Consider the following 27,244-nt stretch of genomic DNA (forward strand, 5'->3'; position numbering starts at 1 on the left):
CATAATTGAGCTCCAGTTCAAAATGTTAATGACTTTTTAAAATCCATCAATATTATTGTTTTTTGAATGCATAGCATGTGACCATTGGTGGGAGGAGTTAGGGGGTTTGGAATAGGGGGTAAATGGCTTTGATCTTGAGGAGAGTCCTCCAAATGAACACAGAAAGGGACAAAAGTTAAAGCTAGTGTGGCCTTTAAGACTTGTCTTATTTCATTTTAGCGTCCTGGACCAAGTTCCAGATGGACCAATATTTATTGCAATGTGTTTTCTGGTGAGAATAATGGATGCGATAAGCTTTAGTGCAGCAATAATGGCATCTTCTTCTATCATTGCAAAGGCTTTTCCAAATAACGTAGCTACAGTATTGGTATGTATCTTATACATTTTCGAAAGTTTTCTTTGTTGCAGACCAATGTATTTGTTTGGCCTTGCAAATGAAACCTGGCATCCTGTCTTTCTCTACCTTCTGTGTTGTTACCTGTCACTCCTAATTTCTATTTCTAGCCGCAAGGCTGTGTCAGTAAATATACCATTAGTGTTCTTACCCTTCTCTTCCTGGAGTTGGAATTCCCTGAATGGGCAGTTTGACAAGTAAACATGATCCAAGCTGGTTATGCTTTTACCACTTTTTTTTTTTTTAAACTGAGTAGTATTTTTCTGTCTCCGTATAGCCTACATTAAGGTACGATATGGTATGATATGGTATGCCTAAAGCCTTGCTCCACTTTAGAAAAGTCTTGTCCCTAGTGGCAAAGGACTCAGTTCTTATTAGATCCCTTCCTCCACTTTTCCCAGACTGATGGAAGCAATCTTAGAGGTAGTCCTAAAGTCCTTCAGTGCTTATGTGCTGTCAGTCTGAGGAATGCCCTATTTTGACATCAAAACCCAGAACCTGCCCATCACCCCATAATCTCATATGGGTGTCAGTTTGTGTCCCTGCTATTCCACTTCCAATCCAGCTCCCTGCTATTGCACCTAGGACAGCAGTAGAAGATGACCCAAGTACTTGGGCCCCTGCTACCATGTGAGTGGCTGGATGAAGTTCCTGGTGTTTGGAAAATATGTAAATAAGGCAGAGCCATTTGGGAAGTGAACCAGTGGGTAGAGGATGTCTCTCTGTCTCTCTTTCTCTCTCTTCCTGCAACTCTGCCTATCAAGTAAATAAATGAAAAAAAAAAAACAAACAAACAAACCAACATGCCCAGGACCTGGTGGCAGCATATTGAGGGGCATTCTTATGTGTTGTTGGGATGCATATGTGAGTAGACCTGGTATTAGTGACATACCAGATTCCTGTCTCTGGGCAACTGCTTCCTGACCCCCAGCAGCCTGTCCCATAGCTTTTTCTCTGGACCCAAGCATCCCTGCAGGACCCCTGATCTGAGTATCAGACCAAACACCACCGTCATTGCATGTGTTGCTCTCCAGATTCCAGAGTCTACTCAGTTTAGTACCAAAGGACTTCCCTTGTTAACTCATTTAATACCGGAGTTTGAAGGTTTTGATTCTCAAATAAACAATTTCCTATGTAATTTTGATTGCACAGGTAAGTCTGTAGCCAGATAGGTTCATTTTGGGTTCTGTAACTGTTCAGCTTGCCACTGCAGTGGCCACTGTGACAGATGTACCATTTACACTACCCAGATATGGATTTCTCAGAAAGAGTTCAGAAGAACATGAGTCTGTTATCATGCTGTGTGAAACAAGGTTTTCTGGCTAAGCAGGTTGCTAGTGTGCATGCTGTCCTCCAACTTGGAGATATCCGGTTCATAATAGCATTTTGAAGGCTCTGAGGAGCATTAGGGTAAAGATATTTTTATTTACCTGTGGCGTAGCAGGCAAAGCCACTGCCTGTAGTACTGGCATCCCATATGGGTGCCGGTTCAAGTCCTGGCTACCACTTCCGATCCAGCTCTCTGCTATGGCCTGGCAAGGCAGTGGAAGATGGCCCAAGTTCTTGGGCCCCTGCACCTGCATGGGAGATCTGGAGGAAGCTCCTGGCTCCTGGCTTTGGATCGGCATAGCTCTGGCTGTTGGCAGCCGTTTGGGGAGTGAACCAGCAGATGGAAGACTTCTCTCCCTCTCTCTGACTCTGCCTCTCTGTAACTTTGCCTTTCAAATAAATAAATAAATCTTTTTAAGAAAAAGATATTTTATTAAAAGTTCCACAGCTCAATTAGATTCTGGAACTGCTTTTGTCAAACAAGAGCTGTGGACGTCTTAAGGAGCTGGTGTTCTGCAGAACCCTAGAAAGTACTGTGCTAGAGACCTATCATGAGGGCAATAGTCCATAAGATTTTATGGTCAGCAGGGGGAATACATGTTGTAATACTAAGTTTCTATATAAAATTGCAGCCAAAAGTGAGTATCCCTAACATGGTGGTTGACTTGCAAGGCTGCATTGTGGTTAAAGTAGAATTCCTATATTCCTTATGAATGCTGAGATTACTGACTGACTGCTTTTGTGTGCTTTGTGAAGTCTGAGAAGGTAAGGTCACAAGCCAAGGTCTCTGTTAATGCCACAGGAAGCTATGTTGATGTTTAAAATGATCATTTCTATAAAGTAAACTATTTTTTCCATAAAAGTAAACTATTTTTTGATAGCACTGTTTAGTTTAATTTTTAAATTAACTTTTTAAAATTTAATTTTAATTAGTTTTTAAAGGTTCAATGAGCCCTTTAGATACAATTCCGACAACATAATGATGTTCCCTTCCTCCCTCCCTCTCACTGTCCTTCCTTCTTCCTTCCTTTCTATTTTTTTAGTCTTTGAGATTATATATTATAAATTTACATTACAGTACTTCACAGGATAAGAAGTTTAGCAAGCAAAAAAACCCTAGTTTACTGAGAATGCACACAATGGCTCTAAACAATAATTGAATGGAAAAATGACCATTTCACCCATATGTAGTAAATTTTAAAGTAATAACAGATCATTACAAATATAGTAGTATAACATTCTTAACCACTGGTTTAATGTTTAGTTTTTAAAGAAGATTTATTTATTTTATTTGAGGGCAGAGTTACAGAGGGAGAGACCAAGAGAGAGATCTTCCATCCTCTGGTTTATTCTCCAGATGGCCCCAATGGCCAGAGCTGGGCTGATCTGAAGCCAGGAGCTGGGAATTTCTTCTGGGTCTCCCCTGGGGGTGCAGGAGCCCAAGTACTTGGACCATTTTCCACTGCTTTCTCAAGCATAATAGCAGAGAGCTGGGTCAGAAGTGGAGCAGCCCAGATTAGAACAGGTGCCCATAAAGGATTCCAGCGCTTCAGGAAGAGGGTTCACTCGCTATGCCACAATGCCAGCCCCTGTTTAGTTAAATTTTAATGAACAAGATAATTTTATATGGAGGCAAGTGTTTGGGTTAGTGATTAAGATGCCAGTGTTCCAGGTCTGGGTTCATCTCCTGGCTCTGGCGCCTGGCTGCAGCTTCTGCTAATACAGAACCTGGGAAGCAGCAGTGATGACTCAAGTAAGTAGCTGGGTTCCTGGCACCCATGTGGATTAAGTTGTCAGCCTCTGGCTTTGGCTCCCTGGCTATTGTGTTCATCTGGGGACTGAACTAGTTGATGGGAGCTCTCTCTCTGCCTACAAAATAAATAAATAATGTTTATTTCCTTTAAAGATTTATTTTATTTATTTGAGAGGCAGAGTTACAGAGAGAGAGAAAGAGCACTTTCATCAGCTGGTTCACTCCTCAAATGGCCACAATGGCCAGGGCTGGGCTAGACTGAAGCCAAGAGCCATGAGCTTTTTCCAGGTCTTCCATGTGGGTGCAGAGGCCTGAGTGCTTGGACCATTTTCTGCTGCTTTCCCAGGAGCATTAGCAGGAAGCTGAATGGGAAGTGGAGCAGCTGGGACTCAAACCGGTGCCCATATGGGATGCTGACATTGCAGGCAGTGTCTTTACCCAGTATGCTAAAGCTCCAGCTCCAGCTCCAGTAATTGTTTGTTTTTAAAAGTGGGGAATAAGGGCCGGCGCCGTGGCTCACTAGGCTAATCCTCCGCCTAGCGGCGCTGGCACACGGGGTTCTAGTCCCGGTTGGGGCACCGGATTCTGTCCCGGTTGCCCCTCTTCCAGGCCAGCCCTCTGCTGTGGCCAGGGAGTGCAGTGGAGGATGGCCCAGGTGCTTGGGCTCTGCACCCCATGGGAGACCAGGAAAAGCACCTGGCTCCTGGCTCCTGCCATCGGATCAGCGCGGTGCGCCGGCCGCAACGCGCCGGCCGCGGCGGCCATTGGAGGGTGAACCAACGGCAAAGGAAGACCTTTCTCTCTGTCTCTCTCTCTCACTGTCCACTCTGCCTGTCAAAAAAAAAAAAAAAAAAAAGTGGGGAATAAGCATTTACTGTTGCAGTTAAGACACGTGTGTCCCATAGCTGATACCTGGGTTCAATAACCAGGCCTGGCTCTGACTCCAGCTTCCTGCTAATGTACACCATAGGACGCAGCAATGATAACTCAAATAATTGAGTGTCTGCCACCCTTCTGGAAGTCTTAGATTGAGTCCCAGTTCCTGACTTCAGCTCAGCCAGGCCTGGCTGTTGCAGACATTTGGAAAGTGAATCAGTGGATGAGAATTTGCTCTCTCTGTCTCTACCTCTCTACTTGCATCCTTGTCTGTCTCTGCCTCTCACATTCACAAATAAATAAATAAATAATTAATTTTACATGATATAAAATTCAGAAATTACAAAGAGAATATAAGATATAGTAATTATATTTTACATATTACTGTTGCTCAGCCTTTGCATATACACCTTTTATCCAGGTGTCCAGCCATCCACCCTGCACCTAGAAGGCAACTGGTGTTATCAGTACATTCCAGAGAAATTCTATATATGTTAATACATATGCATGCATGCACTCACACATAGCATGATGACCCACCCCCCTTTTTTCTTCACACAAATAGTAGCACATTACATATATCGTTCAAGACCTTGCTGATTACATTAGCAGTGGAATCATCTTGGGGATCTTTCTGTAGCTATGTATAAAAAGCTTTCTTGGAGACAGGCATGTGGCCTAGTAGTTAAGACACCAGATAAGATGTTCATGTCTCCTGTCAGAATATCTTGGTTTGAATGCTGGCTGCAGCTCCTGAGTTCAGCTTTTTGACAGTACAGACCATAGAACGTAGCAGGTGATGGCTCAAGTTGAGTTCCTACATGTGGGACCCATGTGGGATACCTAGATTGAATTTATGGTTCATGGCTCTAACCATGTCCAGCCACTGTGAGGTTTTGGGAAGTGAACCAGCAGAGGGAAGCTCTGTCTCTCAGATTCACTCACTCACTCACTCATATACACACACTCTCTCTCTTTGTCTCTGCCTCTCAAATAAACAAATAACAGCAGAAAAGCCTTCTTACTGCCTAGTATTTCCCAGATGTAACCCAGTGCATGTAAATTGTTGGCAAGGATTTAGATTGCTTCCATCTTTTGCTATTGCAAGCAGTACTGCAATGCTCAAGCTATATACATGTGAGGGTACATCCTCATGGCTCTATGTGCACCTTAAATTCCTAGAGTGGAATTCTGGGTCAGAGAATGTGTGCATTTACAGTGTTGATATATCTGCCCGATGGGCCTCTGTCAATCCCTCACCAGCTGTCTGCAACAGTGCTTCCTTCCCTTCTTCCTTCAGCAGCATAGCGTGTCCAATAGACAAAAGTGAAAAGTCTCGAAGTTTGTTCGTTTCTGTTAAAAAGTGAGAGAGTGCTTCTTCCATGAGACATCTGTTTTTCCTTTTTATGTTTCAACAGTATCTGTAGCATTTTCCTATAGGCTTGTTCACTTTATTCTCATTGATTAGTAGCAGCTCTCTTAATACATTTGGGAAATTAGTCCTTTATCAATATTTTTCCTGTTTGTCACTTAACATTTTAATGTGTTATCCTTTGCACAGATTTTCATATAATCAGATTTATCAGTCTTTCATGTCTTCTAAGTTTTATGTCATAATTAGAAAACCTCCCGGGGCTGGCGCTATGGCACAGTGGGTTAATACCCTGGCCTGAAATCCCAGCATCCCATATGGGCACTGGTTTGAGACCCGGCTGCTCCACTTTTGATCCAGCTCTCTGCTATTGCCTGGGAAAGCAGTAGAAGATGTCCCAAGTCCTTGAGCCCCTGCACCTGCGTGGGAGACCTGGAAGGGGATCCTGGCTCCTGGCTTCGGATTGGTGCAGCTTCGGCTATTGGAGCCAACTGGGGAGTGAACCATCGTATGGAAGACCTCTCTCTTTCTGCCTCTCCTTTATCTGTGTAACTCTTTCAAGTAAATAAATAAATCTTAAAAAAAGAAAAAATTATATTTCTAGTACTTTTTTGAGATTTATTTATTTATTTGAAAGTCACAGTTACAGAGAGGCAGGGGGAGAGAAAGAGAGAGAGAGAGAGAGAGAGAGAGAGCTAGCTTCTATCCACTGGTTCACTCCCCAAAAGGCCACAATGGCCAGGGCTGGGTCAGACCTAAGCCTGGAATCAAGAGCTTATTCCTGGTCTTCCACACGGATACAACTCCCCCAAGAGTTGCGCCATCTTCTGCTGCTTTCTCAGGTACATAAGCAGGGATCTGGATTGTTAAGTGGAGCAGCCAGGACTTGAACTGGCATCCATATTGGATGCCAGCACTGCAAGTGGAGAGTTTACCCACTATGCCACAGTGTCAGCTCTTTCTAGTATATTTAGATTTCAATATTCACACATTTTTGGTCCATCTTGGGTTTATATGTGTGTAAATTGTGAAGTGGACAATGCTTATTAAATGTTTATTATTATTATTTTTTAAAGATTTATTTTATTTTATTTGAAAGACAGAGTTACAGAGAGGTAGAGACAGAGAGAAAAGTCTTCCATTCTGGTTCACTCCCCAGATGGCCGCAACGGCCAGAGCTCACCAATCCGAAGCCAGGAGCCAGGAGTTTCTTCCAGGTCTCCCACACAGGTGCAGGGGCTCAAGGACTTGGGCCTTCTTGTGCTGCTTTCCCAGGCCAGAGCAGAGAGCTGGATTGGAAGAGGAGCAGCTGGGACTAAAACCAGTGCCGATATGGGATGCTGGTGCTTCAGGCCAGGGTGTTAACCTGCTGTGCCACAGTGCCGGCCTCTGTTTATTATTTTTAAAAATTCTGTTTGAAACAGAGAAGAGAGACAGAGACAGAGATCTTCCGTAGGCTAATCACTCCCCAAGTGCCCACAACATCCAGGTCTGGGACAGGACAAAGTCCAGTGGCTGGAACTCTCTTTGGGTCTCCCTCATGGGTAGCAGGGACCTAAGTACTTGAGGCATCATCCGCTGCCTCCAAGATGCATTAGCAGGAGGCTGGAATTGAAAGCAGTGGAGCTGAGACCATAACCAGGCACGGTGACATGGGGTCCAGGTGTCCCACATGGTGTCTTAATGCCTGTGCCTAAATATCCATTTGTTAATTCTTCAAATGAAGTATATTAACTTAATTTTCTTTTTTTGCCCATTTTCAGGGAAGTCTTGAGACTTTTTCTGGACTAGGACTAATACTGGGTCCTCCTTTAGGTGGCTTTTTATATCAATCCTTTGGCTATGAGGTGCCTTTCATTTTTCTGGGCTGTATAGTTCTCCTGATGGTACCACTCAACATGTGTATTTTACCCAATTATGGTAAGTCTACTTATATTATTTGCTTTAACACACTTAGTTTTAAGTATTCTTATGCCTTTACCATAAATTCAGTTTTATTCAATATGGTGGATGACAGCTTTTTTGGAAATCTCTGAAATAATTGATTCCCTTTTCGGAATTATTGCTGGCAATTGATTTATATGAATTTATATATATCATGGATTCTTTCCAACAAATATCAAATAAAACTATCAAATATTCAATTTCTTCTCATAAATCATTACCATCTGTAGTGCCCTCCAGATGTGTTCTTGGACTGAGCTAAATCTCCGGAGCAAGTAGTTACCATGGGGCCCCTTAGGCCAGGAGCCCTGAAGGGTTCCAAGCGTCTCTCAGGTCATCAGTGCCATGCTGAGACCTATACGGCTTTCTCCACAGAAATAGCCTTACCTGGTAAATATTTATCTATGCTAGTACTTCAAAAATAAGTTTATTTTGGTGCAACAAATTTTTGAAATCCATACATGGTTTGTAATACACATTTTCTATGAACTTTTTGAAGCTCCCTCATATGCAAATATACAGCAAACAGAAACATGTACATAAACATATACATAACCAAATATATACATTATAACCAAAGCATGTATATTATAACCAAGCTATGCATATTATAACCATAAAATATATTCATATACAGATGTGGTTGTAATAAAAAATTTGGGTTACTTCATACTACTAAGGAGAAGAAAAGCCATAAATAATAATTCTTATGTAGTTGTATACACATTCAGATGCAAAGAAATAAAACATATATTTCTAATACGTACATGTAGGGAACCTGTAAAGCATATTTATAATCCATATAGAACTGCATAAATATATAAAGCAGCATATAAAACAGGAGTTCCCATGGGCTACACATGGCCCAGTGGTTCAGGAAGGCTCTAGGACAGGAGGGAGGGCAGACCCTCCTCAGGCTTTAATGGGAGTCACTCTGGCTCTATAAGAGGAGTCAACCTGCCCTGTGATACCTGCCTGGGAATTGCTGCCAGATCTCCATGGGGGGCATGCTGGCTACAAGCAGGCTTAGAGAGGCACAAAACATGGTATGCTTCTCAGATATTTATAGTTCATCTTTATCCCCTCCTGTCAAGATGAACTCTACCACGCAGAGTTATTAGTATTTTAAGCGAGGTTGCCATGTAACACGGTAGGCACTGGACCTTTAGATTACTAGCAGAACAGAGCTGGAGTTTAATTAGAGATCTGGCGAACCCAACGATAGGCAGAGCTGGAGAGGCAGTACCACAGTGAGCCACACGGTGGTGCTTGTCTTCCTTTGAGGTGTAGCTAGGCTTTCTGCCTGTGACTGAGTTTTCTGGGCTGTGCTCAGGTTTATTCGTTGGAGACTTGGCTAATAATTAAGAAACAGACATCAGGTCAGAGTCTCATGTAGCAGGAAGGAAAACTTTTAATTCTTTCCCACCTCAGAAAAGGAAAATAGAGTTTGCTAAGACTTACTTATTAGCTGGTAGTTGATATTGAGAATTTATGTGATTAGATGCTAGAATGGCCCCAACATCTGTTACCCTGAGGACTGGCCTGTACTTCTTTTTTTTTTTTTTTTTTTGCTTGCATTTTTTTTTGACAGGCAGAGTGGACAGTGAGAGAGAGACAGAGAGAAAGGTCTTCCTTTTGCCGTTGGTTCACCCTCCAATGGCCGCCACGGCTGGCACGCTGCAGCCGGCGCACCGTGCGCTGATCCAATGGCAGGAGCCAGGTGCTTCTCCTGGTCTCCCATGGGGTGCAGGGCCCAAGGACTTGGGCCATCCTCCAATGCACTCCCTGGCCACAGCAGAGAGCTGGCCTGGAAGAGGGGCAACCGGGACAGAATCCGGCACCCCAACCGGGACTAGAACCCGGTGTGCTGGTGCCGCTAGGCGGAGGATTAGCCTAGTGAGCTGCGGCGCCGGCCTTTGCTAGCATTTTTAAAAACTTTTATTTAATAAATATAAATTTTATAGGTGCAGCTTTTGGATTATAGAGGTTCTTCCCCCCATATCCACCCTCCCACCCCCACTCCCGACCTGCCTCCTACTCCCTCTCCCATCCCATTCTTCATTAAGATTCATTTTTAATTATATACAGAAGATCAACTCTATACTAAATGAAAGATCTCAATAGTTTGCACCCACAAAGACACACAAATTATAAAGTACTGTTTGAAGACAACTTTTACCATTAATTCTCATAGTACAACTCACAAGGGCAGAGGTCCTACATGGGGAGCAAATGCACACTGACTCCTACTGTTGATTTAACAATTTGGCGTGCACTTCTGATCACTTCTCTCCCCCTCCCTACTCGGTATCTTCTACTCACCACTAACCTAGTTACTTAGTACTTATTTCTCATCTTTTGTTGTTGTTGTTGTTGTTGTTACTTCTCTATTTTTTTTTTTTTTCGACAGGCAGAGTGGATAGTGAGAGAGAGGGACAGAAAGGTCTTCCTTTTGCCGTTGGTTCACCCTCCGATGGCTGCCACGGCTGGCGCACCGCGCTGATCCGATGGCAGGAGCCAATGCTTCTCCCCGTCTCCCATGGGGTGCAGGGCTCAAGGACTTGGGCCATCCTCCACTGCACTCCCGGGCCACAGCAGAGAGCTGGCCTGGAAGAGGGGCAACCAGGACAGAATCCGGCACCCCAACCGGGACTAGAACCCGGTGTGCTGGCGCCGCTAGGTGGAGGATTAGCCTATTGAGCTGCGGTGCTGGCCTACTTCTCTATTAAGGTTCCCCTGCACCCAAGTCACAGGTAGCTATATTTTCATGAAGAACAACAATGAAAAAGACTGAAAAATTTTTTCTTTATATTTTATTCAGATTGGTTGAAAATAAGTTTTAAAAATCTCTAGGATTGATGCCATTAAATCTGCAAATGAAGATTTAGTTGTTGTAATTTAGCAGTACATTTAAAAGTTGTTGTCTTAGCAGTTTATAGATAGAAACTAGAAAATTAAATTTATTTTGGTGATATTGGCAGAATTTGGTATTCTGCAGATTCTGCCTACTCTGTCTTCCTGTAGACCCACAGACAACATGACTTTATCTTTTTTTTTTTTTTTTTTTTTTTTTTTGACAGGCAGAGTGGACAGTGAGAGAGAGAGACAGAGAGAAAGGTCTTCCTTTGCCATTGGTTCACCCTCCAATGGCTGCTGCTGCGGCTGGCGCACCGCGCTGATCCGATGGCAGGAGCCAGGAGCCAGGTGCTTATCCTGGTCTCCCATGGGGTGCAGGGCCCAAGCACCTGGGCCATCCTCCACTGCGCTCCCTGGCCACAGCAGAGAGCTGGCCTGGAAGAGGGGCAACCGGGACAGAATCCGGCGCCCCAACCGGGACTAGAACCCCGTGTGCCGGCGCCGCTAGGCGGAGGATTAGCCTAGTGAGCCGCGGTGCTGGCCAACATGACTTTATCTTAAGGCAGCTGGAGTCCCTCTTTCTCATCCTTTATATCTGCTCACCAGTCCCTTCCTCTGTACTATTCAAAAGAAATATTTCTTTTTGTAAAAAACATTTATTTATTTATTTGAAAGTCAGAGTTACACAGAGAGAAGGCGAGGCAGAGAGAGAGAAAAAGAGGTCTTCCATCTGCTGGTTCACTCCCCAATTGGCCACAATGGCTGGAGCTGTGCCAATCCGAAGCCAGGAGCTAGGAGCTTCTTCCGGGTCTCCCACACAGGTGCAGGGGCCCAAGGACTTGGGCCATCTTCTACTGCTTTCCCAGGCCATAACATAGAGCTGGATGGGAAGTGGAGCAGCCGGGACTCGAACCAGCACCCAGTTGGGATGCCAGCACTGCAGGTGGTGGCTTTTCCTGTTAAGCCACAGTGCCGGCCAGAAGAAATATTTCTAAAATAGCCATGGATGTGTCAATCCTTTCGTTAAAGCCCTTCACTAAGTTCAAGGGACTACAGTTAATAGCAATATATTGAATAGAGTTGCCCCCTCTTATCCAAGGGAGATACATTTCTACATCTCCAGAGGATATACTTGTAACTGCAGATAGTACCACATTTTGTATATACGTCAGTTCTTCCTGTACATACATGGTTATGATAAAAGTTAATTGCTAAATCAAGTACAGTAAGAAATTAACAATTGCTAATAACCAAATGGAACAGTTATAACAATATTATATAACATGTTATACAAAATGTTGCTTATTTCTGGAATTTTCCATGTCATATTTTCAGACTGCAGAAAGTGGAACTGTGGATAAGAAGACTACTGTCACAGAAAATTGTGAAGAATAGACTTTAAATATTCTTACCACAAAAAATGATGTACATGGTAGAATACTTACATTAAATCACCTGATTTAGTCATTCCACAATATATACATATATAAAAACATTCTGTTGTACACCATAAATATATATATGTGTTAATTGTCAATTAGAAAAATCCTCAAATCCATGAAGTACGACCTTTATTCTGAAATCTACTGGGAGCTATGTTAGATTTAAGTAGAGGAGTCGCATGGTTGGAATATTTCCCTCCCACTGTCCCTACCCTACTCATTCTGCAAAACCTAATTTGTAGGAGCTCTTTGCTGTGAAATTCTCTGGACCTTCTTGGCACTGGGCTGAGAGCTCACCTTTCGTCTTTTCCCTCACCCCTGAGGACTGCCTCGCTTCCTCTGCTACTGGCAGTGAGATCATGGGGCAGGTGTTGTCAGAGTGGGAGTCAAGTCCATTCAAAAGTGAATCAGCCGGCGCCGTGGCTCACTAGGCTAATCCTCCGCCTAGCGGCGCCGGCACACCAGGTTCTAGTCCCAGTCTGGGCGCCGGATTCTGTCCCGGTTGCCCCTCTTCCAGGCCAGCTCTCTGCTGTGGCCAGGGAGTGCAGTGGAGGATGGCCCAAGTCCTTGGGCCCTGCACCCCATGGGAGACCAGGAGAAGCACCTGGCTCCTGCCATTGGATCAGAGCACGGTGCGCCGGCTGCAGCGTGCCAGCCGTGGCAGCCATTGGAGGGTGAACCAACGGCAAAAGGAAGACCTTTCTCTCTGTCTCTCTCTCACTGTCCACTCTGCCTGTCAAAAAAAAAAAAAAAAAAAAAAGTGAATCAGACCTTGGAGGAAGCAAAAAGAAAAAGAATATCCACATGGTTTTAAAGACTTCCCCATCTGATTCTTCTACATGTCCCTTGAACAACCCGAAGTTTTCATTACTTTGTCTTCTTCAACATCTTAATTCAACTAATTTTGTGTTCCTTTTCATAGACTTTTAAATATATTATTGATAATATATTATCAATATATAATATAATATATAATATATAAAATTATATATATTATATATAATATATATAATATAATATTAATATATTATTGATAACCCCTTTTCTCACTTTGTATTTTAAGGAATGGGACTATGTATATCATACTGCTTTGTCTTATACTATAAATGCATAATAAAGTTTAAGTGCACAATAAATTTAACCAATTCTCATTAGAATCATTTACAATTTATATTTTAAAGGAAACTATAATGCTTAATAGACAAAATTCAGTCAGTTGTCTCCCTGATGGCAATACCTCAATGAGCCACACGGTGGTGCCACTTAACTGTTTCCAAAGTTGAGCGTCTGGTGGTGCTGGGATTTGGGTTACTCTAACACCATGGTTTAACTTTATTTCTTGTAGGGTGAAAAAGTCCAAGTGTAGGACCTAAAATAATTGAGCAATGCTTCTTGACTTTCTTCAACTTCACCCTCCACTTGATCGTTATTCAATAATTTATAGAATAATGATCTCTGTTGGGTGCTGTGGAAGAAACTAACATATCTAAGGGCTGATCTTCACCCTCAAGGTGCCTTCCCGTTCAACCCCAATATCATCTCTGGCAGAATCACTAAAACAGCTCTCTAGCCAGCCCCTCTGCCTCCATTCTTCACAGGGCCATGGAGCTCCCTCCAAATCCCATGTCGGATTCTCATTCCTTCCTTGGTGATTTCTCAGACTTCCCAGTGTATGTCCCAAGGTGTTGCATAATCTTATCACTACTGTGGGGAGCAACTCGGACTAGACTAAGTTACTGGAATTAAGACTTATTCTATGCATCTGCTCTCCCACAATATGGCGCTGAGAAGGGAGAAGCAGCTTCTACACAGCTGCCTCCAGTTCAACCAATAAACAGCAGGACCTGCTCCTGATTGGAGGAGAGCAGCGTACTCAGCGTGTGGGCAGCCGAGTTAGGATTGGCGGAGGAGGACTATAAAGGAGGAGAGAGACGGCATGCACCAGGAACATCTAAGGGGAACACCTGTGCAGCCCCCGAGAGAGCCGGCCGGCAGTGTGCCGCTCCCCCGCGGAAGTGGGGAATGTGGCAGTGGGAACCGCCCTTCCACGGAGGTGGAAGGGACGGTAGCCAACCCGGGAAGGACCAGCAGCCAACCCGGGAAGGGACAGTAGCCAACCCGGGAAGAACCAGCAGCAAACCCGGGGAGGGCCGAGCAGACAAAAGAACAGCACAGGGTTTAGTGTCGTTCCTCCATGAAGACGGGGAGCGACATAATGGTGCCGTGACTCGGATATGAAGCCTAGGCAGGGTTTAGTGTCGTTCCTCCTCCACGAAGAGGGGGAGCGACAACTACACCGTCTGCACGGTGATCACTTCCCACATCACTGCCATTGTCTACTCCAATCTATCTTCAGAGTGTGCGTCTCTTCTTTAGTTTCTCAAACACAGAAGAGTTTACCTTCATTTTTGGGTCTTTGAATAATATGCCTGGATTATTGTTTGTCCCTTCCTTGCCTGCTCATCTCAAGCTCGTCCTCTAGGAATCAACTTAGATGGCACTATTTTTTTTCTGACCTTTGTCCAACATTATTCTTGCACTTACACAATTCCTTCCTGTTGTTCAAACTCCACGACATACAAAAAGACAAAACTAGACTGACTGTATGAATTTGCAGTAGGATACAAAAGTAAACAAAAACAAAATAAAAATTCTCAGGCCCCTGAAAATGAGAAACTGCTTTCATAACTCCTGGATTACAGAGTGCAAACCTCGTTTGTTCATTATTGGGTGGGACTACTTTTGAAAGCCCTTCTGTACAGCCCTCCCTGAAGTGTTCAACCCTGTTATGCACTCCACTAGGTACTCTCCTAATTCTATCCTAGCTCCCTCAACTCCTTTTTGTAACTTTCATGCAGGAAAAGATTGTAGTCTGTCGCATTTATCTTTGTGTGCCCAGTGTTTTGGATGGTGCCTGGCTCAGCAAAGATTGTGTTCAATAAATTAATTAGAACATAGGAAAGTCATGAAATAATGGGAAATATAATTTCAGTGGTAAGATATGTAGTATAGATTAGAAATGCAATAGGAAGCCAGAAAAAGCAAAAATTATGAATTAATTATACCCTGAGCCAGACCTTCTAGAGTAAATAAAATTGAAAACTTGGCAGGGAATAAAGAAAAAAGTCATGCAAATTGACTAGAGGCTTGGAAATAGCTGTGCGTGGTGCTTTTGGGACATGAACAAGTTGGATTACCACTGGGCTGGTGGGAAATAAGATTGGTGCTCAACTGACTTTGGATACTAATCCAATTTACACAGGATTCAATAGTGCTCTTTTTAATATAATGTTTACTTTGCTAGCAGAAAAAAAAGTGTCTTTTTAAAATTATCAGTAACGTTAAGTTCCTCCTAAGAACCTTGTTCTTTGGTAAAACTTCTCCCGGGCACAAAGTCAAACATTTCATATTCTCCACCCCTTCTGGGGAAGGCCTTCCTTCTAGGTTATAATGTTTAACACACTCACCCTCACACTCCAATTCCAGGTAATTGCCTTTTGGGTTGGGAAAATTATTTCTAATAAAATTGAATGTGACCTCTAGGTTTGAATAATTAAACTGCAAATGTAGATGATATGCAATGTTTGGCAAACTCAAAGGTGCAGCTATTACCAGTTTTACTGTTCAAAATGCATTAAAACAGAAAGTTAAGAGATTTTCAATGCTATGCTTATTTCTTGTGTCTTTCATTTTACCCCAAAGATGCTGATATAGGTAAACACTCATTCTGGAAACTCATCACTCTACCCAAGGTTGGCCTCATAGCCTTTGTCATCATTTCGTCCAGCTCATGTTTTGGCTTCCTTGATCCCACTCTGTCTCTTTTTGTTTTGGAGAAGGTAAGTAGCCTGACTGTCACAGAGCTCTGTGCTGTAGTAGGTGCACGTGATTGCTGGTTCTCGGTCCCTGCTTTGTGGAAAGCAAGGTAAGACCTTTGAGTGGGTATGAGAAGGAGGCAGACTGAGAACTGCACACCAGGATAGCTGTGCCTTCCTTCTGTGATGTCCCTTTGAATGAGGGATCTGACTCAATGCAGGAGAACGGTTACACTAAGGCGGCTAAACATTGGTCTTTCCAAGACCTTGCTCGTGTCATTGTAGGTCCAGCACGGAGCTCATCTGCACTGCTGAACAAGGATCCTTATCCTCTGTTGATCCATTATACAATGCAAGGATTAAAATTAATTTTTCTTATAATTTCACACTACCCTTTGCAGTCACTGCAATTTGGGGTATTTCACAGATAAACTACAGGACTATAACTTTAGTGCATGGCCCAAGGTTTAGAGAATAATGTAACATCATGCTTAACTGGTGAACATCCATGAAGTGACACATAACAAAAATATTTTTGTTACAGTGACACAATCCACGCACATCATGAACAACGTGTCTCTTTGGGTCATTTTTCTGTGCACCTAAGAAGTTGTGCCTAATGAAAAATTCTCTGTAACTGATCTCTGAGAAACCCAAGTTGTTTGTGTGTGAGAAATCATCCACTCTTCCCCTCCAAGGCAAAAGTAGTTTATTTAAATGAGAAGAGGAAGCCAGGTGTCCCCAGAGACACCTTTGGTTGACCACTTGTCAAGTGGTAGGTTTTGGGGGGCTCTGTTTGCTCCAGACTGATTGGCATCAGACTTTTACTCCATTGGTGATGCCTCACCACCGTGGACACTTAGTGCAGAGAACACTGCTATTCATGTTTTTTTCAGATTGGTGGGCTTCGGTCTCATGCTACTGCTTCAAACAACTCCAACCAAGGAAATCCTCAGAAATTTGCTTTCCTGTTTTTCTAGCAAATGTTTCTTTTCCCATTGTTAGAAAACTTTTTATCTGTCTTTTTGATTGGCAGTTTGTAAAATCACTGGTTGTCCAGCCTTTTAGGATAGGATGGCTCCAACCCTCATTCACCAGCCATAAAATGAGTATAGGGCATTTTGGACTTTTGTGTCTTGCTATTATCTTTCAAGGACTAAGTTTTAGCATGAGTTAATGTTTGTCACAAAAACTATTAACAGATATATTGATCTGTAAATAAGTTCCATGGGCTGAATGAAAGAATCTAGCTGAAGTAATTAATTAAGGAAAATGAAAATATCTTATATTTTAATAAAAGACATTTTTATCATGTTAGTAATACTGACAGTATCAGGGTTACATTATTAATGTTTTCAAAGCCTTTTAAGATGTGCCATGCCAGTTAATTTTTAAATTAAATATCAATATCCCTTTTAGATGGGTAAAGTAGATTTTATTATCTGTTCTTTTATGCCAATGTACATCAAAGAGCTCTCTGTGACTGTCAGTATCATTTGCGAGCTTATTAGAAATGCAGAATCTTGGGCCCCATCTAGACTTCCTAACCAGAAGCTGCAGAGTTGGGTTCAAGGCCCTCTTTTAGCAAGAGGTAAAAGAGGTAAAATTGCAGGGTATTTCCAGGTAGTTTTTATGCACAAAAAGTTTTTGAAACACTGGTTTATATATAAAGATGTTGTGGGTCATAGGAGCAAAATTGTACTTTTATTGTCAAGTGCTACAGAGCAAAAAAATCTATGTCTTCTGACCCATAGTTAGGCTTTTTTTCTTACCCTTAGAGACAATCCCATTTCTAAAAGTAAGACAAAAAAATTGGGAAGAATCCTGAGTATTAGTAGACTAGAGAAAAGATGAATGCTTATTTGAAAAATGACTTCCCCATGTGACTGTAATGCACGATTTCTTTTACAGTTTAATTTACCAGCTGGATATGTGGGACTGGTATTCCTGGGTTTGGCACTGTCCTACACCATTTCTTCTCCACTCTTTGGTCTGCTCAGTGACAAAATGCCTGTACGTACACTTTCTTTCTATTTGAGTCACATATGTATGTTTAGACCAGAAGTTTTCAAACTGTTCTTCAACTCGTTTTTTTTTTTTAAAGATTTATTTATTTGTTATTTGAAAGGCAGAGTTATAGAGAGGCAGAGGCAGAAGAAGAGAGAGAGAGAAAGGGGGGGGGGGGAATCTTTCATCTGCTGGTTCACTCCCCAAATGACTGCAGCAGCCAGAGCTGAGCCTTTCTGAAGCCAGAAGCCAGGAGCTTCTTCCAGGTCTCTCACATGGGTGCAGGGGCCCCAGGACTTGAGCCAACTTCTACTGCTTTCCCAGACCATAGCAGAGAGCTGGAGCAGAAGAGGAGCAGCCAGGGCTAGAACCGGCGCCCACATGGGATGCTGGCACTGCATGTGGTGGCTTTACTCACTACACCACAGTGCCAGCCCCTGTTTTTCAACTCCTTGGGTTGAAACGGAGAACTCTCTGGGCCTTCCAACTTCAGCCATGACCTTGAGCAGATTCGCTTTTAATTGCCTCATGTAGGTAAAGGGGAGTCTTTTGAGTGGAAAAAGCTGCTTTCTACCAAAAAAAAAAATTGGGGAGAGGAAGATTCATCCTAATAATTAGGGCAGAATCCCAGAGATTATTATGGGATTTAATCAAATGGATTCTGTTTAGGAAGAGATATTTTCAGTTTTCTACGGGGGTGAAAGAATCGGCCGTGTAAGCATTCATAGTTTGTCCAGAGCTGTCCTGACAGAAAATCCCCTCTATTTCTAGATGTAAACCATCAGCACAGATCACTGCTGTACAAAATCAGCACTCCTGTCCACATCTCAAATCTATGGCTTTAGTGCTTGTTTTTCATTTCTCACCTTCATTAGATTTGCATATTTATTTATCAAAACCTAAATTACTTGGGGATTACATAGTAACTTGATTTTAAAATATAGTCTTAGAAAGCTTTTATTCAATAAATATAAGTTTCATAGGTACAGCTTTTGGAATATAGCAGTTCTTCCCCCATACCTGCCCTCCCACCCCCATTCCTTTCCCACCTCCTACTACCTCTCCCATCCCATTCTTCATTCAGATTCATTTTTAATTATCTAAATTATCTCTCTCTCACTATCTATAACTCTACCTGTCAAATAAATAAATTAAAAACAAACAAACAAACAATGGAAATGTATTCACACAGCCCTGAGACTGGGAGGTCCCAGCTCCTGGTGCTGGCAGATTCCTTTCCCGATTCACAGCTTTCTTCTCACTGTGACCTCACTTGCTGGAATGGTCAAGAGAGGCCTCTGGGGCCTTTTGGGTGAAGGCGCTCATGCCATTCCTGAGGGCTCCTCCTTCCACACCTAGTCACCTCCTTTGCAAAGGGCCACCTCCATACAGCATCGCACTGGGTGTGGGATTTAACGTATGGATTTGGGGGCAGAGGAGTATTAACAGTCTGCGGCAGGCACTTTTTAACACTGTGATGTTTAAGGCACTGTGACTACCTGATGGGTCCCTTTTGGTGAATGCTTTTGAAATGATTATATCTGGAATAGTTCGACATGTGCAAAATCAACACTATGCCCCTTTCTGAGGAATTCTTATCTTCACTGACTCCCTGTGGTCTGGTGTAATGTCCTTGCTTTTGAGTTTATCATCGACCCATTTGCTCTTAAATGTAAAGTTTTGTTTTCTTCTTGATATTTGAATGTTTGAATATCATGGCTTCTGTTCATCAGTGATTCCTTATATAATTTGATTTTTTCCCAAGATTTATCTATTTATTTGAAAGTTAGATTCACACACAGAGAGAAGGAGAGACGAGGAGAGAGAGAGAGAGAGGTCTTCTATCTGCTGGTTCACTCCTCAACTGGCTGCAATGGCTGGAGCTGTGCCAATCCGAAGCCAGGAGCCAGGAGCTTCCTCTGGGTCTTCCCACGTGGGGGCAGGGGCCCAAACACTTGGGCCATCCTCTACTGCTTTCCCAGGCCATAGCAGAGAGTTGGATTGGAAGTGGAGCAGCTGGGACTTGAACCAGTGCCCATATGGGATGCTGGCACTGCAGGTGGCGGATTCACCTGCTAAGCCACAGCACCGGCCCCAGTTTGATTTTTGAGGGTCTTTACCTCTAACAGTTTCTTTGTCCTCTCATTCTCTTTGCCAGCATCTAAGGAAATGGTTTCTGGTTTTTGGAAACATAATCACAGCTGGGTGTTTCATACTTTTAGGACCTGTCCCAATCTTGCACATTAAAAGGTAATTTTTTCTGTATTTTTTTCTTCTCTTCTTCAGTGTTTGAGGGAGGGACAGAATCATGTTTTGTTTTTGTATCCTTAGCATGCAGTAGCTGCACATTATAGCTTGTTTCTTGTAATTTATCTGCTAAAATAAAGTGAGCTTCTTAGACCTTCTTAGGTTCTTCCTGGATAAAACATGATATGGGAAGAGAGAGATTTCAGTCTTTTTTTTTTTTTTTTAAGATTTATTTATTTATTTGAAAGGCAGAGTTACAGAGAGGTGAGACAGAGAGAAAGGGCTTCCATCCGCTGTTTCACCCCCAAAAAGGCTGCAATGGCTGGAGCTAGGCCAATCTGAATCCAGGAGCCAGGAGCTTCCTCTGGGTCTCCCACATGGGTGCAGGTGCCCAAGCACTTGGGCCATCTTCTACGGCTTTCCCAGGTCATAGCAGAGAGCTGGATTGGAAGTGGAGCAGCTGGGACTCAAACTGGTGCCCATATGGGATGCTGGCACTGCAGGTGGTGGCTTTACCCCATTGGCCACAGTGCCAGCCCCCAGAGTCTTTTTGACTTAGATTTGCATCTGGGCTTTGCAAATCACTTAATTTCCAAGAGCTTCAGTTTTGTTGTCAACCAAAAGGAACTGGTATTAGTACTTCTATCACAAAGATTAAATGAAATAATCTATTTATTAAGTAAGTGACATAGTGCCCAACATGGAAGAAATGTTAGTTTCTTGTCTAATCCCTTACCCTGCCGCATTCCATACCATCTTTTAGTTAATTGAATTGCAAAGCCAAATGATTGAATAAACAGTATTCATGTTGATATTTTAACTAATCTTCAAAGGATTTTATATGAAAAAACAAGGCAAATTGGTTCCACACATGTGACATATGTGCACAAAGATTGAGATATCAAGATGAATCATTTTTCTTCCCCCAAAATATAAAGGGCAAATTAACTTAATGAAATGGGACCAGATATGAATCTAAGTTCAGTGACACCAGCTTCCCTGGTGTCCTGCCTTCTTTGCATTATAGTTTTGTGTCTCTTAAAATACGAGTGCTATTTTGTTTTCTCCTTAATTCTTTTGCAGTCAGCTCTGGCTGCTGGTGCTGGTGTTAGTGGTCAATGGCGTCTCTGCTGGAATGAGCATTATTCCAACTTTCCCAGAGATCCTCAGCTGTGCACAGTAAGTTACTTCTGTTGCATGAAGAAGTGTGCTGTGAATAGCTGTGACCAGCACAGGCTTTCTTGAATTTCTTGATTTTGTAGGATGTTGAATAGTTCCTCCCCAATATTGAACTTCATGATTTCATAGCATATAATATTTTGACATAAATGGTATAAATAATAATAGTACAATAATATAAATGATAATATAAGGTGGTATTAATAAACTAATAGGTGACATGGGTGTGGGTAGATACTTGGTTTGGTTTATGCCATATATATATATGGTTTTTGAAAAGCCAAAGCAAAACAGAAAGGTTTGAATCATTTTCCTCTTTCAAAGAAGAGGTCTTTATCTGAGAGTAGAGTAACCAGCCTCTGTTACTTAGCTATCATTCTTTTGTCCAGTCGGCATGATGGTGGAGAACACCAAGTATTATGACTGTGCTGGTTCAATTCAATGGTTCTCATTTAATCTGTAATAAAAATTCTCAGTTTTTTTTTGAATTTACTTGTGCTTTAACTTTAGGAAAAAGGAGCTGTCTCTGCATTTCAAAAGTTCCCCATTGTTCTCATATCATCTTCATCTCAAGAATTTCTGATTTAGTTATGTATCTTATAGGCATTTGGGGCAAATGGGTCATGATTTGTAATATATCTTATACGAAGGGGTTTTCAAAAAGTTCATGGAAAGTGCATATTGTAAAAAAGCTGTGAATAGACTTTAAAAGTTTTGCACCAAAATATGCATGTTTTAATTCCATTTTCCCAGAAACTTTTCTAAGTGTACTCATATATGTAATAAAATTATTTTTAGAAAACCATGGAGCAAATCTAACTATGAAAGTTCTATTTTTTTAAAGATTTATATATTTATTTGAAAGTCAGAGGTACACAGGGAGAGGAGAGGCAGAGAGAGAGAGGTCCCCCATCCGATGGTTCACTCCCCAATTGGCTGCAATGGCTGGAGCTGCGTCAATCCGAAGCCAGGAGCCAGGAGCTTCTTTTGGGTCTCCCACATGGGTGCAGGGGCCCAAGGACTTGGGCCATCCTCCACTGCTTTCCCAGGCCACAGCAGAGAGCTGGATTGGAAGTGGAGCAGCCAGGTCTCGAACTGGCTCCCATATGGGATGCTGCCCCTTCAGGCCAGGGCGTTAACCCACTGCACCACAACGCCGGCCCAGAAGTTCTATTTTTAAAAATATTTATTTTATTTATTTGAAAGGCACAGTTACAGGGACAGAGAAAGAGCCTCCATCCACTGGTTCACTCCTCAGATGGCTGCAACAGCCTTTTATCTTAGAAGTGGAATGTCTTGCTGTTAGTTTTGTCCACATTGTCCCTGATTTACCTTAATTTATCTGTTATACAAATTTTCTCTCATGTAGGTTTTCCTCTTAATAGTGGGTACACTCATGTCTTTCTTTGCAGTGAAAATGGATTTGAAGAGGGATTAAGTACATTGGGACTTGTGTCAGGTTTCTTTGGTGCAGTGTGGTCACTTGGGTGAGTAGACATTATGTTGAATTTTGTTGACATCTGCAAGATGAAAATACCATGCCCATTTTACAGGTGAAGAAGTTCAGATGCAAAGTCACTTGAGTCAGATGAATTTCTCAGAAACAAATAGTTCATCTAGAGCAGAACCAGAGTTCTTTTTTTTTTTTTTTAATATTTATTTATTTATTTGAAAGGCAGAGAGGCAGAGACATGGGGGGAGAGAAAGAGAGACAGAGAGAGGTCTTCCATCTGCTGGTTCCCTCCCCAAATGGCTTCAATGGCCAGAGCAGTGCTGATCTGAAGCCAGGAGCCAGGAGCTTCTTCTGGGTCTCCCACGTGGGTGTAGGAGCCCAAGCATTTGGGCCATTTTCTACTGTTTTCCTAGGCCACAGCAGAAAGCTGGATCAGAAGTGGAGAAGCCGGGACACGAACTGGCATTCATATGGGATGTCTGTCGGCACTCTAGGCAGCGGCTTTACCTGCTATGCCACAGTGCTGGCCAAGAGTTCTTTTTAAAATTTATTTGAGAGGCAGGAAGAGGAGGCAGGAAGAGATATAGACAAAGAAAGAAAGCTCCCATCCTCTGGCTCACTCTCAAAATGCCCACCATGGCTACAATAGCCGGTATTGAACTGGATCAAAGCCAGGAGCTGGGAACTCAATCAGTGAGAGGAGCCCAGTTAATTGAGCCGTCACCAATGCTGTCTCCCAGGGTGTGCATTAGCAGGAAGCTGGAGTCAGGAGTTGGAGCCAGATACTGAACCCAGGTACTCTGATATGGGACTCAAGTGTTTTAACCTGGGTCTTAACTGCCAGGCTAAATGTCAGCCACAGGGACAGAGTTCTGATCCACACCCTGATTTCAAGAATCAAGAATTATACCAGTAGTTTCAATACCTAATCCAAATTGTCTCATGTAGTTTGTCTTATTTAAGTGATATTTGTAAGTCCCTTTAACAGAATCATGTCTCACATTTTTAAAATGTATTCATTCATTTGTTTTTTACCTTCTATTATACAAGAAGAATAACTATGTGCTAGCAATATAGTATTTGGTCAATATATATGTATCAAATTGAGTTATATTAGATAAAAATACTGACAATAGAACAGTGTATTTTTCTGGACATGCGCCATCTTTCTTTGCTTTTACATCAGCTGTCAACTTCTCAGAAGCAGTTATAATTTTAGAATTGTTTATAAATTTTTAACATCATCATTATTAGGTAGAATTATTTTCTTATGCTATGCTCAGGAATTGGCTTTTTTTCTTTCATACTTATAGTTCTAATTGAAGGAAGATTTATGATCGAGGAATCATACAGCTTTTATAAAGTAATTATATTTCAGCATTATTAAATACTCTTTCTTTTTTCCATTGTAAGTGCTTTTATAGGACCAACGGTCGGTGGATTTCTGTATGAGAAAATTGGTTTTGAGTGGGCAGCAGCAATACAAGGTCTCTGGGCTCTGATATGTGTGAGTAACCAGTCTTCTGTTTTCATTTTCCTTGTTTTTGTGGAGAAACTTGACTTGGAGAATTTACATTAACTAGTGTCTTTAATTGTGTTAAAGGGATTGGCAATGGGCTTATTTTATCTACTGGAGCACACAAGAAGAAAAAGGTATGATCAGTTTCTGAGCTTTTGTCTTCTTTAAGAGTTAGCTTATAGCAGTGGAAAAGAAAGACCATTTTATATCCATTCTTCTAATTAGTAGACTCTTAGGCTCATCATTTATTAGACACTTTTAAGGAGACAGTTGGGTAGAGTTCTGGATACTGGATTTTTGTTTGTTTGTATGTTCATTTAAGATGAGATATATTGATATTCTCTTTTTCTTTCCTTCAATGTAGATCTATACCTCAAAGTATTCCCAGCACAGAGCAGGAACGAACTGCTCTCTTGCCTAATGAAATCTACCCTTACACCATCCTGGAGTAATACAGGACTGGGAGATGTATTCTCATGGTCTTGAACATCGCTGCTGGAGATTTCATGATTTTTTGCACAGAACTCCGTTGACCCCGTACCAGCAACCTGGGAGCATCAACATGTTTTTGGATGATCCTATATCGGGCTGCATGTACTGTTGTCTTGGCAAGCTGGCCTGCTGAGCAGGTGCATTTGAAACTGTAAGATGAGAATGGTAGCTGAAAACCAGGCGAAGTTTGCACTTTTAAGCAAGCATTTCACAGGTGAAGAAGCTTGACTCTATTTAAGTTATCCTTTGCTTCCTTTTTTTTCCAAGCACTGATTCTGTGAATGTGCCTTTTTATGAGCAAGAAATGAATTGAATTGATATTCTGTAAACAGAAGGGGCAACTTCACAAATATTTTGAAAAATAAAAAAGATATTTTGGTGCAAAAATTTTTTGAATTCCATGCATGCTTTTTTCACAATGTACATTTTCTATGAATGTTGTAAAGACCCCTCATATGCATAGATTTCAAATTTTTTGCCTTGAAATAAATTTATCTTTTAATCCCATTTCCATAAATTTTTTGAAGTCACCTCTGATAAAGATGACTCAAAATAAATAGAATAATTACTACAAAATCAGTGTTGAAAAGGTATGCTTTCTTTGTGTCCTGAGATTTTTGTACTTGTTCAAAAGGCAAACTTTCTAGCTCTGTAGCACTTTTTAGCACTTTTAAAAAAATATTTTATTTATTTATTTGAGAGGCAGAGTTATAGACAGTGAGAGGCAGAGACAGAGAGAGAGAGGTTTTCTATCCGCTGGTTCACTCCCAATTGGCCACAATGGCTGGAACTGTGCCAATCTGAAGCCAGGAGCCAGGAGCCTCTGCCAGGTCTTCCAAGTGGGTGCAGGGGCCCAAGCCATTGAGCCATCTTCTCCTGCTTTCCCAGGCCATAGCAGAGAGCTGGATCGGAACAGGAGCAGCTGGGACTCGAACTGGCGCCCATATGGGATGCTGGCGCCACAGGTGGAGGATTAACCCATTGTGCCATAGTGCCAGCCCCAACACTTTTTTTTTTTTAAGAAATTTATTTATTTAAAAGGCAGAGTTACAGAGAGAGGGAGCAACAGAGAGCAAGAGAGCGAGAGAGAGCTTTCATCCATTGGTTCACTCCCCAAATGGCCACATTGGTCAGGGCTGGGCCAGGCTGAAGCCAGGAGCCAGGAGCTTCATCCAGGTCTCTTATGTGGGACTTGGACCACCCTCTGCTGCTTTCCCAGGCACATTAGCAGGGAGGAAGACTGGAAGCAGAGCAGATGGGACATGAACCAGCATCTATATGGTATGCTGGTGCTGCAGGCTTTGGCTGAACCACTCCACCACAGCACGGGCCCTCTCTACCATTTCTTGATCTTCAGTTTTTCTAGAAATTAGGACTTCCATTTTGTTAATATGTTTTCAGTTATGAAGTGAACTTACTACTTGGCAGAACATTCATCTCCTTGAACGTCTGTCTTTCAGCTGTACCATTTGCTTTTGCTTTCATGCTCTCAGTGGGTGATTTCCACACCAAGAGCAGGTGACCCTCTGCCCAGCCATCAGTGCACAGTGTATGGTAGGGAAATGTTTTCTCCAACTTTATTTAAAATCCATGTGGTTGTTTGCAGTGAATGAGCATTTGTTGTGCAGCTGTCATACTTCCTAATCTATTCTCATGGTTTACTGGCTACACTTACCTTAAGTTTTTGAAGATATATTTTTATCTATTCATTCAAAAATATATCTAAGAGAAATTTATTTGAGAGACTGACAGAGCTCCCATTCACTTGTTCACTCCCCAAATACCTGCAACGGCTGGGACTGGCCCAGCCAGATCCTGGAACTTAATTTGGGTCTCCCACATGGGTGGTGACAGGGACCCAAGTGCTGAGTCCTCACCTGCTGCTTCTCTGGGTCTGCATTAGCAGGAAGCTGCAGTCAGGAGCAGAGCTGGGACTTGAACCCAGGCCCTCTGCTATGGGGCGCAGGCATCCTAAGGGGCATCTTTCTTAACTATTGTGAAAAATGTCCCTACCTATGGAATGCTTTCCATGGACTGACACCATGCTGAGTGCTAGGCATTTAACTGTGCGCAAGATAAAGAGTAGCCTCTTCCTTTATGTAACTGATAGCAGCAGAAGGGATGAGCAATAAATAAACACCAGAATGCAATGAACAGTAGTGCTCAGAAGGAACACACATGGTGATGTGATGGAGTAGCTGGCTGGGGCTGATGAGAGACAAGACCTCCTCGCCGAATGAGGCTTTGGAGCACAGACCTGAAGGGGCAGGAGGCCGCGGGAGTTCACCCTGAAGGAGGGGGAGCGAGGACTTGGGCGTGCGCAGGCCTGTCGTGCTCGCTCCAAGGTGAGCCCTGGTGGGCAGGCTGGGGTCCAGGAATTAAGAGGTCGGCGAGGGAAGCAGGAGTCGACGATGGGTGAGGGTAGCGGTGGTGGGGACGAGGAAGAACTTGGGGCTTGGGAGAGAGAAGAGGGCCAGACCAGGGTGAAGGGTGCACCTGTCAGTGGAACCGCAGGCCAGACTGCTGTGGCGGGAGCAGGCTGACTCCCAGGCCTGGCTTGATGGTG

General features: G+C 42.6%; 1 protein-coding gene across 1 annotated transcript in view; it reads left to right on the forward strand.

Annotated features, from left to right (window-relative positions):
- Positions 1-25,254, forward strand: part of SLC18B1 (solute carrier family 18 member B1) — a 31,819-nt gene extending 6,565 nt beyond the window's left edge. Inside the window, exons 5-14 of the mRNA XM_008263536.5 lie at positions 220-367; positions 7,488-7,644; positions 15,669-15,805; positions 17,693-17,794; positions 19,947-20,038; positions 21,119-21,214; positions 22,627-22,701; positions 24,081-24,174; positions 24,271-24,320; positions 24,551-25,254. Coding sequence (XP_008261758.2) covers positions 220-367; positions 7,488-7,644; positions 15,669-15,805; positions 17,693-17,794; positions 19,947-20,038; positions 21,119-21,214; positions 22,627-22,701; positions 24,081-24,174; positions 24,271-24,320; positions 24,551-24,638 — 1,039 coding nt within the window. The 3' untranslated portion in view covers positions 24,639-25,254. The remainder of the gene's footprint in view (positions 1-219; positions 368-7,487; positions 7,645-15,668; positions 15,806-17,692; positions 17,795-19,946; positions 20,039-21,118; positions 21,215-22,626; positions 22,702-24,080; positions 24,175-24,270; positions 24,321-24,550) is intronic.
- Positions 25,255-27,244: the final 1,990 nt, after the last annotated feature.

Source organism: Oryctolagus cuniculus, chromosome 5 (assembly GCF_051225735.1).
Source record: "Oryctolagus cuniculus isolate XC-2025 breed Fujian yellow rabbit chromosome 5, ASM5122573v1, whole genome shotgun sequence".
Taxonomy (NCBI): Eukaryota; Metazoa; Chordata; class Mammalia; order Lagomorpha; family Leporidae; genus Oryctolagus; species Oryctolagus cuniculus.